Genomic DNA, 18,406 nt, shown 5'->3' with positions numbered 1-18,406 from the left:
TTTGTTTAGGCGTAGTATTTCCGTTTCCTGTTGTTGAAGCCGTTGTTTTAGGTCTGTTATGTCTGGTTGCGCCGATTTAAGGGTTATTTCAGTTGTTGCGACCCTTTCTGTGAGTTTTCGTTGTTCCATTCGAAGCGTGTTGACTTCGGCCACTACAGTGTCTATTTTTCCTTCTAACGATGTTTTGGTGTCAAGTATTGCTTGGAGTACCTTTTCCATTTGCACGGAGTGGGCGGCTAAGGTCTCCGTTACTCTGTGTAGGACATTTGGGTGAGCTTCTGTGTCCATTTCTGAGGCTGATGAGGGTCCAGTTTCAGTTTGTGTTTTTTGTGCTTTCGGTTTCACCATTTTTATATTAACCTTGCGTTCAAGTGTATCAGATTCTAAGTTTATGCAGCTTGTCCTCCGTGGTAGCAACTCGTCTCAGGACCATTGATCAATAACGTCGTTCTATCCGGTGGTCCTGATTTTATAGTTGTATCTGCTCGTGTGTTTGGTGATATGTCCCGATTTTGGGGCTAGATGAGGTCGAGAACCCCGCCATTCTGCACGTGCATGCAGCGGTCACCCCATGGGTCGCCCAGCTCCCCACTCAGCCGTGTCTATCCTCTGACATCCGGCCAACGCTCCTCGACGACTTCCACACTAGTGAGCCTCTCTGTGCCAGCCGTAGAAGAACTTCAGAAATGTGCAACTATAGTGGAGTGGCGCCGCGCCGTGTGCTCCGTCCGATTTGTCAGGTTGATTTAAGCGTCGGTGCTTATTGCGTACGTCCACCAATGTCTGTGTCGTCTGCGGGTCTCAGCGCGGCCAGCGGTCGGGGCTCTACCTCACCTCCATCGTTTCTTTAGGCCCTTTGCTCCGTATTACCCCGCCGATCACGTCCAGGTTTAAGCGATTTTGAGCCCTCGTCGCTAGGTGGTTCCGCTCGCCCTGGGCCTAGCTCCGCAAGTGGTCTTGGCGTGGGTAGTGGCGTTAGCAGCGGTGCGAGTTAAAGCCTCGATATATGTCTCTGGCTGTGCGCTCCTCACCTCCGTCTCGTCCAGCTCCACCGGTCGGATTTCTCCCGATTCAGGTAGGCCCCCCGTGCGGGCGCCGCCTCGGCTCCTTTGCAGGACGTCCGGTCCGCTCTCACTGCGTCGTGGGTTTCCGTTGTTCGTTTTTTCTTATTGTGTTTTCCATATTGCACTCATTTACGGTAGTTTTCATGTGCAATATCTGGGATTTCGTTGCTTTATCAGGATCTTTTGCCGGCTGTGGACGGAGCTCACTTTAGAGCGTCCTTTCACGTCGCCATCTTGGCCACGCCCCCTGTCGTTGTACTACTCTGATGCACTGCACATTTGAATGCTCTCCCTTGTAGCTTCCCCTTGACTGTAACCTTTTGGGACTGTTAGGGCGAAAGGGGGACCTATGGGTACTGATATGTACTGCGGTATCTTGTAAACATGCACTGAATGACTTGTGATCTTATTCCCTATGGAGGCTTGATGGAAAAGAATACAATGTTGTGCTAATTTATTGTGTACGTGTGCAAAGTTGTTAAAATGCTGATAAAAATATATATTTATATATTTTTTAAAATGAATGATTTTACAATTTTACAGTCCTTTTTCTTGTCCATGTGTAAAAGCTGCTTACTTGTTATAATATTTGGAAATAATTATTGTTTGTTTTCACAGTGTTTATTTTTTTATTAGTGAGTTCTAGGTAGCGTGGCATGTTGCCTTTTGGCAACCCCAGACTCCTGGTAGCTTTCTTTTTGGAAGTGGAGGTTACCGTATGGACTCAAAGATCACAGAAAGATGATTGTGTTCCTTATGTTTTGTTTTTTTGTTTTTTTCCACAGCTCGCGTAGGGAAGACGTCACTGATAATGTCCTTGGTCAGTGAGGAGTTTCCGGATGAGGTAGGAAGTTACTTTTGAGCTATCTGCCAGAGTTGACTATACGCATTTCTTTGTATATCTGGTCTAGATCTTAAGATAAACATTTTGAATGGAGCTAATAGTAACTGTGCATGTTCATTTTTGTCATTTGGTAGAAAAATGTTGCCCCCTGTGAGAAGAGAATGCTAAACATTAAGCACATGTTTACGGAGAACTAATAAGTGTTACTGTCTCATCAGGCATAGGTGCCTGATTATTCAAAACTATAAATTCAGCCGGACTCATAAGCTATCTCCCTTCCTAGTCTAATTCAAGCGAAGATGTGTATCTTATTAGAATACTCCAACTTTGTCTTTTTATTCCATGAACCATTCAATACATCTTCTCCATAAAGCAGTCCTTCCCACACCAAAACAAATACATTTACCTGCATAGTCCTACCCACAGTCTCTCTCTATCTCTCTCTCTGCCCACTCTATAAGATGCTCCGCTTCCCTTGGCTGAAAGTCAGTTCTTGGGCACACAAGCCAAGTCTCTCTCAATTCCATGCCTGTGTGCAGATAGCCTCACCCAGCTGCACAAACCTGACGTGAGATTGTTTTGCCACTGCCTTCCTAGCTTTCATAAGCAAGTACATAGTTTTAAGTTGCCTGTTGCCATTGGGAGCACATTTACCCAGTTGTGACTCTTTTAACACCAGCACTTTACATGCTGGGAATTGAGTGCTTCCTTCGCTCATAAACATGGGCTTGCAAGTCCTAGCATGCAGTATGCTACTGGTTAAGAAGCGGTGACTAAAACCTGATTCCCTTGATTGCAGAGGATCAGTTGGCTTCTCTGGACAGCTGTCATGAAATCTATTTCTGTATGGGTTAGTCCTCCTTTGATTTTAGAGTAATGCATGTACTAGGTAGATAACCACCCTCTTTACATGCCTACATACCAACATTGATGCAATACACCATAAGAATGTTTTCTTTGCTTTGGGGTGCAATAATGTTATAATGTGTTTGCTTCAATGACTTGTGTAGGTTTCTAAAGTTTAAACTTGCAACCGATTAAAATCAAATAATGAAAAGATGTGAATGAAGGCGATAATATGCAAAATCATTTTTGGTGACCACGGGTCTTTCCTTTTCAAAGATTGCTAAATAATAAAAGAAAAATTGCAGTCATGTTTACTCTTACTCTGGTAAAGGCATTGTTGTTAACAACCCTCCTCTGATAAACCATTGAATAAGCCTATATTTTCTTTTACAAGAAAAACTATCTTTCTCCTATTTGAAGTCCTGGATGTTACTATGTCAAAATCTCTTACAGAGGGCCGTGGGGCAATAGGGGTCTTGGGCCCAACTGTAGGGTTGCAGTCTTCTACTCCTGCTGTTCTCGGGCTTAATCTACAATGAACCCTCACTAACCTGGCTAAGTACTACCCCTTCAGCGGTAGCGCTGGTGGAGCAGTCAGATGTATACAGAGGTAAGGGCAAGTGACACAAAGGCACAACCCTCAAAGCACCCACAGTGACCTAGTAATCTGGTTGTTCAGTCTAATTTTTGTAAGTAAAGCAGTATGTTAACCACAGAAATTATTATGCAGCAACAAAAGAATGAGCACTGACAATATATCCGTGTTAGCACACTGACATGGGCAGTGCTCCCAACCCAACAGGTCCTCTCTGCTCCTTCCAGGCTAACAAACGTGCCCCTGGCAGTTCCCTGAAGCCAACCCCACAGGTGCTGCCCGCACTTTTAGTGCGCTACAAAGTCTGTTTGCAACCCTGAAAGTTCAGTTCTCAATGGTGCTAATGTGCTGAGCTTGTGCAAGTCTTGCCCAAATATAGCGTGAAAATTGGCAGGAATCCAGGGTGCGTCTTACCACACTCCCGCAATGTCTTCCCGCAGTCAGCGGGGTAGCCCGCTCAGGTGGTCACAGTCAGCGTCCGCTTCCAGGTGCAGCAGGCGGCTTCTCCTTTGCGGTTTCTATAATGTGCTAGGGCTGAGCCAGTGCTGCAGGGTGGCTTTGGATCTTAACCTTGAGTTCCTATGCTGGTCGCAGGGCCTCCTTCGTCACAGGTGACTGCCCTAATGGTCCTAGTAACTCCATTCGTGCATATTTGGGGGAGGGCACCGGTGGCTTCCCTAACGAGGTTGGTTGTACTGTGCGACAGCCCCAGCATTCCTTGTGGCCTTCTCATGGCATATGGGGGTCACTGAGTGGGCACTAGGCTCAATGAAATCAGCAGAACTGGGCAAAGGCCACGGCCTGAAACTTCACAGAAGCCCTGATGGGAGCTACTGCCGTCTGTAAGTGGATGGATGTCTCTCTCAACATCTGTCCTGACCAGATCGGGCACCTCAACAGTACCACGTTCCCTATAGGCTTTTCCAAGTTCTCTCCTCCTCATCACAGGGCACACTGGTCTTGGCAGGCAGACAGAATACTGGTGCACCAGGCACTAGGGCAAGTATTCTTGGCTTCCTGGGTGTTGGCCCCTCACCCTGCTAGGGGGCGAACAGACAGTGGTCCCCAGCCTGCTTTCAGCAGCTCAAAGTCTTGGTCATCTTGTTTTCCATGATGTATAGTCTTGTTGAACAACCTGTGGGACTCATGCTCTCTCCTTACATAGACCAAATCAACACACAAGATGTGATTAGGTGCCACAAGTACGAAGCATTTTTGCTGAGGCAAATGGCACAGAATCAGGCCATTTGCAACAACAGAAATGCTTTTTCAAATGTCCAAACACTCAAACTGCGATTCTTTATAATCATGGTTTGTTTGTAGAAATAGATATTTAGAAGGGGCATGTTTAGGGCGTCACTTCCAAATAGCAACTTCTAGTGGTATGTATCAAACGTTTACGATTGAAATACGGTTGCAAAACCTTGATATTTTATCACCAGCTCAAAGTTAGTTGTAAAGCATTTGCAAATTGGAAGGGGTCCCTTTGGGACCCCTTCCACTTTGTGAATGTTGGAAAACATTTTTAAGAGCAGGCAGTGCCGTAGACCACTGCCTGCATTTAAATTAGAAAACGAAATGTTCATTTTTATTGTTGAAACACATCCTGTTTTCCTTTAAGGAAAATGGCTTGCATTTCAACAAAAAAATCCTTTATTCAAAGGCAACCACAAACGTGGTGGTCTGCTGAACTCAGCAGACCAGTATCCCTGTGATGTCAGGAATTCCTAATGGGTTGGAAACTGCGACCTGCCCATTAATAATAATGTGGTAGGCTGGTTTGCGATCCACTAGGAATCAACATAAAGTTTCATACAGAAGGAATAGCAATTCAGATAAAATCATTATTCCTACTCTTTGTACATCTGGCCCTAGGGGTCTGGTGCTTTGAAACTCGGGTTGTTGATGTCGGCTCCTTTAAAGTGCCCTCTCCTCTGCCCTGTACGAAGGGACAGTCTGCCAAAGAGGGGTGGGTCCAATTCAGGTTGACCCTTGATACAGGCCAAGGAACTAACCAGGTATCAGACCTGGCTGTCAGCCTTTATTGAAATAGGCCTCACAAAGTTTCAAAGCTCCCCTCTCTCAAGATTCCCATGTCCTACAATGTCAGCCTTATAAGACCCATCGTCTCCCTGGAAAAGAGCCAAGGTCCTACTTACCAGTAACAATTCTTCGAATCAAAGAGACCTTTGAGGTGCATAGAGGAATTTCTGCTCCCCTTCCTCCAATGTATATGAACCCAGCCCTCAGGAATGTCAGAAATCCACATCTCTTGTCTGGGGGTTGCAGTCCTCACCTCTACTAGCCTTTCCAGGCTATGGACTTCCCAAGGGAACCCAGAGGCCTCTAAGTTGTGTACCATGCTCAAGCACTCGAACATCTCAGCATACACACAGTCACCAAGTAGACCAAGGGTGGGTTAAGTACACAGCAGCAGAAATTTACATGAGTGTGCTGGTAGGCGCAGTGCTTGATTTGTAAATAAAAATGTGCCGTGCCCAAAGCTCTCTTTTGAAACATGCAGATGCTGCATTTAAATGTGCGAGCCATCTTTGGTCTCTTTAATCGATTTACAGGCACTCCCTACCTCTTCATCCCACTCTTGCAGGTTTCTGCTTTCTCCCTTTGCAACAAGTTTTCGTTTTTCTCTTCCTCCACGTTTCCCACATTTTTCTTTTGCTCACAGTAAATGCCTGATGCAGAAAACTAAGTTCCGACCCTCCAAAAAAAGTGCCCCTCACCTGAAACCACCGGCTCAAATTAAGCACTAGCTAGAGGTCACTCCTGTGGGACAGGTAAAAAGGTCTGCTCACGCTAAACAGAAAACAAGTATACTACCATTACTGCGCTTGTGTCAACGGTAATAGTCATCTACGACTGTAAGCGTAGTGAATCGTGGCTTCACACAGGTATTGTATCTATTGCTAAGCTAATTAAACACATTACAGAAACAACTATATATTTAACAAATGTATAAAAACAAAATAAAATTCCATCACACTCAAAATACATTTAAGCCGACATAAAAAGACTCTTTGCAATAACTTTATCTAACCATCCTCTCTATTTCCTATTATAGGACACCCCACATTTTTAAAAGTAAATATTCTTATGAAGCATAATTTAAAATATTAATAAAAATAAAATCAATCTCCAACTAATTACAAATGTGCAAATCAAGCAAGAGCAGATCGATTTACATAAACACACATAACTGAGTATAACATAGATCTAGTTGCATAGCAAAAGCCACCAAGCTGTAATGCCAGCTTTATACTAAACCGAGGTAAAAACACGTGAAACAGGTGTATCTTCAGTGGAAGACGAGGTTCGCGACCTTAAGACCAATGTGTCCTTTTTCCTAACTCACACCCACGAACTACAACAATGCACAGATGATGCTGAAAACCATTCAAGACGGAATAACCTGTGCTTTGTGGGATTTCCAGAGACGTCCGAGGGTCCTGCCCTGCCGACTTTCTTGAGGTGTGGATTAAAACATGGATGCCTCCAGACAAGCTGTCCCCATTGTTCGCCATCGAGCGTGCGCACAGGCCTCTCTCTGCTAGGCCCCCGCCTGGAGCGCCACCGCAGGCATTCATCGCTCGCCTCCTCAATTACTGAGATAGGGACGCCATCCTGCATGATGCTAGAGCTCAGCCGGACATCCAATATCAAAATATGAAGATTTTGATGGTTCCAGTCTATTTCCGGGAGGTTCAGACCAAACAATGCTCTTACAAGCAGGTTAAGCAGAAACTAAGGGCACTGCAACTGAAATATATGCTCCTCTTCCCAGCTCGCCTTAAGGTGCTGCATGCTTGTAGAACATACTTTTTTGATACGCCGCAGGCGGCTTGGGAATGGGCAACGAAGGAGCAATCACTTCGGAGGGATTTAGTGGGGATCCCACTCCCTCCCAAGCAAACATCCACCAGTGCACCCAAGACGGCTCCGGGGGAGCCTGGTTGCTCCAGGGATCCTCTGGCTGGCTCCCGTCTCAGAAGGTGCTGATCCCAGAGGGCCTCGCAATCCCTTGGGGCGGGACTTCCTCCCTGTCACCCCAGCGACAGAAAGACACCACCCAGGAGTCGGTGCCCCAGGGGCAGGCGCCTTTGGAAGAGAAGGACAGACTGAGCCAAACCCCACCTATTTGACTAACTAACAAGATGACAATGGGCTCTGCATGAGTCCACCAGTAGCGTACATATAAGATCTGATTTTACCGGAGGGGTCCACCACACGTCAACATACTGTTTTTGGGACGACAGATGCTTCTTCGATGGGATGGGAGGGGAGGGGTAGTTGGGAGGGTTCTACCAATGTATGATTGAATTGTTAAGTTTGTATTTGTCTACTCCCCTTTCCACCTTGATGTTACAGACGGGAAGATACACTTGAGTACCTCAGACACTATACATACAGGGAGTGCAGAATTATTAGGCAAATGAGTATTTTGACCACATCATCCTCTTTATGCATGTTGTCTTACTCCAAGCTGTATAGGCTCGAAAGCCTACTACCAATTAAGCATATTAGGTGATGTGCATCTCTGTAATGAGAAGGGGTGTGGTCTAATGACATCAACACCCTATATCAGGTGTGCATAATTATTAGGCAACTTCCTTTCCTTTGGCAAAATGGGTCAAAAGAAGGACTTGACAGGCTTAGAAAAGTCAAAAATAGTGAGATATCTTGCAGAGGGATGCAGCACTCTTAAATTTGCAAAGCTTCTGAAGCGTGATCATCGAACAATCAAGCGTTTCATTCAAAATAGTCAACAGGGTCGCAAGAAGCGTGTGGAAAAACCAAGGCGCAAAATAACTGCCCATGAACTGAGAAAAGTCAAGCGTGCAGCTGCCACGATGCCACTTGCCACCAGTTTGGCCATATTTCAGAGCTGCAACATCACTGGAGTGCCCAAAAGCACAAGGTGTGCAATACTCAGAGACATGGCCAAGGTAAGAAAGGCTGAAAGACGACCACCACTGAACAAGACACACAAGCTGAAACGTCAAGACTGGGCCAAGAAATATCTCAAGACTGATTTTTCTAAGGTTTTATGGACTGATGAAATGAGAGTGAGTCTTGATGGGCCAGATAGATGGGCCCGTGGCTGGATTGGTAAAGGGCAGAGAGCTCTAGTCCGACTCAGACGCCAGCAAGGTGGAGGTGGAGTACTGGTTTGGGCTGGTATCATCAAAGATGAGCTTGTGGGGCCTTTTCGGGTTGAGGATGGAGTCAAGCTCAACTCCCAGTCCTACTGCCAGTTCCTGGAAGACACCTTCTTCAAGCAGTGGTACAGGAAGAAGTCTGCATCCTTCAAGAAAAACATGGTTTTCATGCAGGACAATGCTCCATCACACGCGTCCAAGTACTCCACAGCGTGGCTGGCAAGAAAGGGTGTAAAAGAAGGAAATCTAATGACATGGCCTCCTTGTTCACCTGATCTGAACCCCATTGAGAACCTGTGGTCCATCATCAAATGTGAGATTTACAAGGAGGGAAAACAGTACACCTCTCTGAACAGTGTCTGGGAGGCTGTGGTTGCTGCTGCACGCAATGTTGATGGTGAACAGATCAAAACACTGACAGAATCCATGGATGGCAGGCTTTTGAGTGTCCTTGCAAAGAAAGGTGGCTATATTGGTCACTGATTTGTTTTTGTTTTGTTTTTGAATGTCAGAAATGTATATTTGTGAATGTTGAGATGTTATATTGGTTTCACTGGTAATAATAAATAATTGAAATGGGTATATATTTGTTTTTTGTTAAGTTGCCTAATAATTATGCACACCTGATATAGGGTGTTGATGTCATTAGACCACACCCCTTCTCATTACAGAGATGCACATCACCTAATATGCTTAATTGGTAGTAGGCTTTCGAGCCTATACAGCTTGGAGTAAGACAACATGCATAAAGAGGATGATGTGGTCAAAATACTCATTTGCCTAATAATTCTGCACTCCCTGTACGCAAGACTTCCCTTACAAATGGCCGCCCATGTGAATGTCCTACAAGTGGCTGTGGAGATTCCCTCTCTCCTCCATACCACATCGCTCCCACTAATATAATCTCATGGAACATCAATGGTCTCCTGGACAAAATTAAAAGAACAGCTGTGTTGCGGCAGGCACAGCGCCTCTGCCCCTCAGTCCTACTTGTCCAGAGATGGGATCTGTATGCCCGTTCCTGCCCTGCTATGGTTTTGACTGGGTATACCATTCAGGGTACATAAGGGGATCCAGGGGGGTGGCGATACTCCTACACTGCAGCGACCCCCTAGTGCTGCAGCAGAAATGTTGGGACCCACAAGTGAGGTTCGTAGCACTAACAAGCAGGGTCGACGGCCACATCAATCTACTCAGTGTCTATGCCCCCCACCATGGAACTTGACAAGTTTCTCCACACTCTTACCATACTACTGACCCAGGTGCCCACCGGCCCAACGTTCCTCGGCAGAGATATGAACGCAGTCTTTGACCCGTCCCTTGATATCACAGGCCCCCTGTTTGACATGCGCAGTAGGCGCTCTCTGTCCCTTAATAAGTGGATGACTGGTACTTGCCTATGCAATGCATGGCGGACATGGCACCCTCACCACCGGCAATACACCCACACCTCAGCAGCACATTGCACCCACACTCGCATTGACAAGATTCTAGCCCCCGCAGCTGACCTTTCCCGGGTTACCCAGGTCCAGATACTAGCCCCTGGGCTCTCTGATCATGCTCCATCCCTCTGACCATAGGTCACTCTGATCTCAGCCTATGTCCCACATGCTGAATTAATGCCCGTTTTTTTTTACAAGACGAGACATACTACATCCAAGACAATGAGGCAATGTATCACACTCTGGTCAGCTGGAAAAGGCACAATTCGGGGCCATGCCAAGGGCCTTCGGAGACAGCGGGAGAGGGTAGGACAGGCCCATGTCATGTCCCTTTAGACCCAGCCACTCCAGTTGGAACGCAAACTGCTCGGGAAAGCAGAGGAAGAATCTGGGTGACCTTTAGAGATGGTGCGACAACAAATCGGAACCCACTCCTTAGAGGAGTCAAAACAGATTTGGTGGGCTTCCCAGGCCCGTATCTATGGCTGGGGAGACAAAAACAAACTCCTTTACTGGTTGGCAACCAGATCACAGATGGGGGGGCATGATCCCTGAATTACTAGACGACCTGGGGACAGCTTATATGGCCCGCAAGATATAGCAGATAGGTTTGCACAGTATTACACTGCCTTATATACGGTTGTGCCCAGGCCCAACATTGAACTGCAAATGCCGCTCCTAACTGAGATAGATATGCCGACCCTCCCAGCTTCAGTCAGTAGGGGTCTTGATGATCCCATAAAGCTAGAAGAACTCGGGGAAGCCATCACGAATCTAAGACCCAGGAAAATCCCCGGCCCTGATGGGAACCCAACAGGGTACTACACAAAATTCGAGACCTTTTACTACCTCCACTTCATGGTCTCTACACAGAGGCATTGGAGAGCAGTGCCTTCCCGCACGACTTGGACCAGGCTACGATAGTGGTGCTGCCTAAGTCCGAGCCCCCTTCTACATCCTGCGCAGACGACCGACCGCCATCACTAATCAACAGTGAAATCAAGATCTTCCCTAACATACTGGCCACCCACCTTAAAACAAACTTACGACATCTGGTGCCTCCCGACCAGTGCGGCTTCATGCCCACTCGCAGCACTAGACTCTGCCTGCGGAGGCTACACGTGGCCCTGGCACACAGACATGGGCTCCTCTCCCCACTGGTCCTCCTCCTTATTGATTTCCATGGACTGCCTTCTATATCAGGCGCCAACTGTCTGGGTTTTAGTGAACGGGAAACTCACTGAAGTTTTCCCTATCAGGAGGGGCACAAGGCAGGGATGCCCCTATCCCTTCTCCTCCTTGCCCTAGCTATTGAGCCGCGTGCTCAGATGGTCCGTAGAGACGTCTTCATGAAGGGTTGGCAGTGGGCAGTGGGCAGGGGGAGGGGAGAACCGCGTTGCGCTTTATGCAGATGATGGTCTGCTCTATTTGTCGCGGCCGGAGTCGAGCGGACCCAGATGTCTCCAGCTGCTGTGCCTATTTGGGGAGGTCTCTGGCCTTAAGGTGAATTTTAAGAAATCCCACCTGGTGCCGTTGTCGGAGTCTTGTGACCAGATGGACTGGCAGAAGACCATTCCCATCTGACGACTAAGTTTTAACCACCTTGGCATGAAAATAAGACTCAACCCGACTTTGACCAGGGCCCTTAACCTCACCCCTCTTACCCGGAGGTGAAAGTGGAGCTGGAGCGATGGTAGATGCTTGTATTGCATTACATAAAATGCTCATTCTGCACCAGTTCCCATACATTCTTAAAAACCTTCCCCTCTGGCTCCCTTGTTAGTGGTTCAGAGAGATGGACGCTATGGCCCGCTCCTTTATGGGACACGATGGCCGTCAACACCTATCACGGGACACATGCCAACACGACGTGTACAATGGTGGCCTAGCCATGTCCAACTTATACTGCTACTACTTAGCCGTCCGACTCCTCATCATCAACGACTGGCTCACTGGGGGATTAGACGATCCAACCTATCATCTGGAATTATCCATAATGTGGGTTCCCACATCTTATAAGGATGCTCTATGGAAGCCCCATCCCTAAAACCATGCCTGATGTTACTAGCCAGGTCTTACTTAGTTGGTGGATTGCTCAAGAACTGACTGACTGGGTGGTGGGGCCGAATCACACAATCTACCCCCTTATGGCACGGACAGTGGCTACGGGTGGTTGCCAGTTTAGAAGCTTCAAGAAACATATGCTCTGGCCCAGACACAATTTCGGAAATTCCTGCAACTTAGACATGCACTTAGAACACATATTGTTAATGACACCCCCCATACCTGAATTTAGCCCTCTTGAAGCCAAAATGCTGATGGGGGCCCTGGGAACTGTGGGAATCTCACAGATCTACCGCACACTTGTGCTGTACACTTCCATGTTCCTCCATCCCCTGCGGGCTCGCTGAAACTCCTGGATTGGCCCACTAGAGGATGACGACTGGCGAGACGTGCTGATGGCGCCGTGAGTCCTTACAATCTCAGCTAGATTACGCATGGTGCAGACGTACTACCTGCACTGTGCCCACTTGACCCCAGCTAGGCTTTTCCGGGCTGTGGTCAGACTGGACCCCCATTGTAACAAGTGCACCCATTTGCCAGCAGCTTTCTTTCATGTGGTGTGGTCCTGCCCTGCAATTCAGCAGTACTTGACGCAAATCCTGACAAACTCTCCATCCAGTTAGACCTCTCACTGGTCTCCTCCCCCAGGATGGCCCTGGTGCGGGTGGTGGAGGGCGTTGGAAATTCTTGTGCGATCCTAACACTTGTGGGCATGGCCCTACCAATTGCAAAAAGGGACATTGCTGGACTCTGGGCATCTAAGACTCCCCCTTCGGTGCAACTCTGGAAGAGGGGAAATGGACTGGAGTGCCCTAATAGAAAGACCAGTTTATATGGCAAGGGGATGTGAGGATAAATAAAATACAATCTGGGACGTGTGGCTAGGTCTTGCATGAACGCAATCAGTAATTGTCTTATGTACGATCTCAACCTGCTCATCCGTATACTTGCATTAGAATGTGAAAATGAGAATTTGGGATCTGTCTTCCTATATATGACACATTGTTATTCAAAAAAATTAATAAAATTTGGTTATATTAAAAAAAATAAAAAAAGTTTGCCTAAGTCATGCAATTACCGTTTGCCTACATGTTCGTATACCTCGTGATTAAAAAGACACTTTAACAGGATTCTTCCTTCTTGAACCAAGGCTGAGCAAATACATAAAAAATGAATAAGGTTTCTCATCATTTTTACCTAAGCTGAAAGACCCCTTAAATACCTCCCTCTTCCATATGTTCCTATTTTTTCATTTCATTTTGCCACTCTTATTTTATACCAGATCTTTACATAGACCTATCTCCTGGTCATTAGCTGATTAACTAAGCCAAACTCAAGATGTATTTGTGCCGGTGATGCATACAACTGGAAGTGAAAGGGTCGCTTATACACATTAATTGTAATGACATTAAAACAGGCTGCAACTCTACTACAAATAGCTTCACTTCCATATGTTATACTTAGCGCAAGCTTAGCCACTATAACTTTTAATAGTGGTGCAAAGCGTTGGGCTGACCAAAGATGTTTTTAAAATACTAAAAGCCAAGCTCAAAGACATACCTTTCCTCTTTAGCTCTCGTTTATGCTGACTAAAGCATCCATTATTGTCTAAGAGAATGGCAGGTATATATAGGTCCGTACCTACTCTACTTGTGTACCACTTAAACACCATTTATGGCTTTTATGAATACTACATTCCATCACCTTTGTCTTATTTAAATTGATTGTCATTCAGTTTTTCAAAGAGAAGACTGATAATTTTTCAATGAGACGTTGTAGCCCCACCTTTGTCTGACCAAGCAGAATGACATCATCCGCATAAAGCAGATTAGAGATGGAAAGAGAACCTAATCTCTGGGTGCATGAGAGTTTACTATATTGAGCTCATTTTAAATCTGCTAAAAACAAATTAAATACATAAGGGACAAGGACACATCCTTGTTTTAAGCCCTATTAAGTTAAAACTATCCTGGAATGCATAGCTCCATCCCCAACACATATTCTAACCCACGTATTAGTGTACAAAAGCTGAATTGCATTAAGAAGCCCAGGAGAGAGTTTTTTTCCAAAGCAGATTCCGATCTACAGAGTCAAAAGCCGACTTAAAGTTGTCATAACTAAGATTCAGAGGTTGCTTTCTACATTTCTGTTTGTCCATTAGCAACAACAGTGTGAATATATTTAAGACAGTACCTTCCCCCTGTATAAAACCTGTTTGGTTCCAAGGAACAACATTAATATCCGCTGCCCAGCTCAAAAGATCTCCTAATAATAAGCTGGCAAAGGTTTAGCTTCAATATCATGAAGTTAATTTAAACTGTAGTTTTCGGGGTGATGCCTGTTTCCTTTCTTAAATATAGGGTTTATTATTGACCCCCACCATGAATTTGGTACAATCTGCTGTTGCAGTGAACAATTATAAACAGAAGTTAGAACTGGCACCCAAAATTTTGAATTAGACCTAAAAAGAAATTAAGTTATTCATTTGGTCCGGGGGGCCCCATCTTGCCTTGCGGATAGCTATATTTTATTTACTTGCTCTTCTGAGAATCTACAAGGAACAACCACATTAGCTTCTACATTCACCTTTCTGCTATTAGTGAATGTGAAGTTTTCCACCTCCATCGCTAAAGGGGATGTTTTGACAAACTCTGTCACATAGTTCACCCAAATCTCTGCAGCTACATTAGAGCTAACTATTTGGGCATCAGCATGGTTTAAGTTGTTTATTAGCTTCCAAAAGTCCCTTGAGTTTTTTGTTTTGATCGACATAACACCTGTGCCCCAAAAGTATCTTTTGCTCTTTTTGTTTCGTCCCATACTACTTTTCGAAAGGCTTTATTTAATTGAGCAAGAACACAGCACAGCCCTTTATCTTCTGGATTGTTCCCAACCCTTCTCCTAAATCGATTACTTTCCTTTCTTAGACCAAGAGAAGAGACTGACATCTTAAACTCCCCTTTTCCTACATATGTCAGTCCCAAGATAGACCCTAGGCAACCCGTAGGACAGGGTGCTATGTAAGAAAAAAAGGCAGCACATGTACATATGTGTTTTAGATGTCTTGGTAGTGGAAAAACTCCTAAATTTGTTTTCCACTACTGTGAGGCCTGCTCCTTTCGTAGATTGGCATTAGGTCAGCCCTCGTATACTTTGAGTGGTAGATTCTGATCTGAGAGATGTAACCAGGTCATATTTAGTATGGCCACAATGGTAATGAAAAATCCTGCTTATTGGTGAGGTTGGATTTTATATTACTATTTTAGAAATGCCACTTTCAGAAATTGAGCATTTCTTTGCACTTAAAACTATCTGTGCCTTACAGCATGTCTCAAGTCAACGTCTGGTCTGTGTTGGTTGACCGCTTCCTTGTGCATTTCACCCAGACAACCACAAACACAAGACACCCAGTCACACCTGCATTCATCTACATATTGAATGGGTCTTCCTGGGCTGGAATGGTGGAGGGCCTGACACTTACATTTCAAAGGCCAGTGACCTGCCCTCACACAATGGACACCTAAACCCCTGGCAGACAGGACTGAACTGAAAGGGGAACTTGTGTACTTCAAAACCACTCTTTGAAGTCTCCCCCACTGTAAAGGCATTCTTGGGTATATAAACTGGATCTCTGACCCCGCCAAACCAGACACTTCTGGACCTGCACCTGCACCTTGTCAGAGGAGCTGCCTGGCTGCCCAAAGGACTCATGTGGACTGCTTTGGTAAGAAGGACTGCTGCCTTCTGACTTTGCTGAGAAGGACTCTGCCTTCCCCAAAAGTGCTCTCCAAGGGCTTGGTTTGAGCTAGCCTCCAGGTTTCTGAAATCTCAGGGCCACTTAATCTCCTCACAAAACTCCTTGTGCGTTGATAATCAACGCACTGCTCGCCAAAATCGATGCGAGGACTGCATTGCGACTGAGAAATTGCCACACAGAACCATGCGGCCCGACTTCCGGACTGGAAATTCGACGCAGTGCCTGCCTTTTGATGGAAGATTTGACGCATTCTCTACCAGATCGACGCAGTGCCCGTGCCTTCTTCCAGCGGATCAAGGATTTTCACTGCATCGTCCCTGAGTATCAAAATATCCCCAGACCGCAGTGAGGAGCCAAGACTGCATGCCGAAAAACTACGCAAGCCTCTTGCTGTGTGGAAAGAAACAATGCATCGTCTGTGCTGTGTTGGAAAATTTGACGCAAAACCCTATTCTTCCACGCTTCTCCTCCTCTGTGGTCTCTGTGCGTCGTCATTTTTTTACACATACCAGGTACTGTGTGTAAAAAAGAGAACTGTTTTTTCTAAGGATTAAGGCTCTTTTAAACCTTTTAAAAAGTCACATTTCAAATTGTGCTTATTGAATCTTTGTCGTTTTGACCTTACTTTATTGAGATAAACATTATCTATTTTTCTAAACTTGTCTGGTGTATTTTGTTGGTGTTGTCACTGTGTTACTGTATTATGTATTGCACAAATATTTACACATTGTCTTCTAAGTTAAGCCTGACTGCTCAGGGCCAAGCTACCAGAGGGTGGGCACAGTATAATTTGGATTGTGTTCTGTTCCCTACTTGAACAAGGGTGTATACCTCTGCCAACTAGAGACCCCATTTCTAACACAACTCCAACAATGAGAGCATAAACACTGTGTAATCTAGTATGGAGTTCGATAAGGGTGAGTAATAAGTCCACTCTGGTGCTGTATCTGACTGATACCTGCCATTTATCACACGCATACCTAAAGACTTAAATATTTTACTAATGAATCGCCCTTTGATCTTGTGGCCTTCTACTAAGGTCTGTCGTTGCTTGTGGTGGTACCAACCAAAGATAATCTTGCTGGATTATCTGATCCACACGTGTAAATTTACACATTAACCCCCTTTTATTATTATATTATGAAAACAGGGTTTCTGCAATCGAGCCAAAATCACGTTAAGGAGCTCCCATATTATCACAGATTTGTTGTATTGGAGGGTACATAAACATTCATATATGACAAAGTTTTACAATCTTTTTTCCAGTTTGTAAGTTTGACCACTAAAATATATTAATATCCTCAAATTTCACCTGGTATACCTTCAACTTTAGTGCTGTATTCACAAAGATAGCTAGCCCTCCCTTTGGGCGTCCCAGATTTTTTGTCTAAACTGCTGGTGTGAAAAAAGAAAAAAAAATAATAACATGGAAACAGTTAGATCAAATTTTTCAAGAGCCCATGTTTCTTGAAGACATATTATTTTTCAGTAATTATGAAATATGTTTTCCTTGAGTTTTAGTTCGCACACCATTGATATTCCATGAGCAGATCGTTAGTCTCTCATGCTGCCAGGGATCTTGCTGTTGATTTATTACATTGCTCCAATTTGGTCAGTTACCTTGCCTACCATGCAGTGCTGCAGTTAGCCATCCTAGGTTTACCTTTATTCCCCTTTTTGGTCAATTTTATTATTGAATAATGTGGCTCATATACTTAGATGTCTTAACTTTTGCTGCTCTCAACACTGAATAGGGCTGTTTATCCCTATAATGCAAAGCTGCTGATTTTGCTTCTGCTATAGCGAAAGGCACTGGATATGCGTCAGTAGGAGGGAAGTTTAGTTCAATTTCCCAATCTGCCATAACATCTTTTCCCTTCTAAACAACTTGTGCCTTTGAGCTGTTTTGCCATGTAACCAGTGGAGCCTCCTGTGCACTCCCCTCAGTTGGACCAACAAACTCAATTGGTCATATAGTGCTCAAAATAATATATGTTAATGATGGAATTGCATGTAATAAATTCAAAATGTTCCCTTGGTTCAGTATATCATGCTGACCTCTCGATTTATATGTAGGAGTAAAGATTGTTTTGCACGAGGATTTATGTAATTGAAGAGAGAATTCCTCATGCTTTACTGATGAATCGACTCTGCAAATTGATTCAAGGGCTACTGCATTCTGTACTTCTGCATTACCATCCTGCGCCAATACCTATGTTATGGTGTGTTCAAGATCCCCTTTCTAGGGGTGAGCGCACAGCGCTCCGTCCCGTGTTGTAATCTCTCTTTGGGCTTCAAACCACGCCCATGTCACGTCAGTCTCTTTCATTGGTTTGTGGTCTTGCCTTTTAAAATCTGCTTGCTTTCATTAGTGAAAGGCATGCATACCTCATGCCTTTTCCGGTGTTTAGCCCTCCTCGAGCGCAGCGACCAAGTACTGAAAACATACGAGGCTCGCTGTTTTCCATCTGGTTTCTGGACTACTTGTTCTCTTTTTTCGCAGTGCGATCTCACTGGGCAGAAGTCGAGCGCTTTGCATGACATCAATCCTGTTACGTAGTTAATTGCACTTTTGCCGGTTACATGGATACTTGCACTTTTGCCGATAGGTTTCACTAAG

At 45.2% G+C, this 18,406-nt stretch overlaps 1 protein-coding gene across 4 annotated transcripts in view; it reads left to right on the top strand.

The window, feature by feature from the left end:
* The window catches only part of RHOT1 (ras homolog family member T1), a 394,200-nt gene that overhangs the window by 51,298 nt on the left and 324,496 nt on the right, over window positions 1-18,406 (top strand). For all 4 annotated transcript variants that reach the window (XM_069199969.1, XM_069199971.1, XM_069199970.1 and 1 more), the window contains exon 2: window positions 1,850-1,908. In XM_069199969.1, the coding sequence (XP_069056070.1) occupies window positions 1,850-1,908 (59 nt within the window). The remainder of the gene's footprint in view (window positions 1-1,849; window positions 1,909-18,406) is intronic.

This window comes from Pleurodeles waltl, chromosome 7 (assembly GCF_031143425.1).
Source record: "Pleurodeles waltl isolate 20211129_DDA chromosome 7, aPleWal1.hap1.20221129, whole genome shotgun sequence".
NCBI lineage: Eukaryota > Metazoa > Chordata > Amphibia > Caudata > Salamandridae > Pleurodeles > Pleurodeles waltl.
Note: the sequence above shows the minus strand (reverse complement) of the source record. Positions and strands in the feature narration are given on the sequence as shown.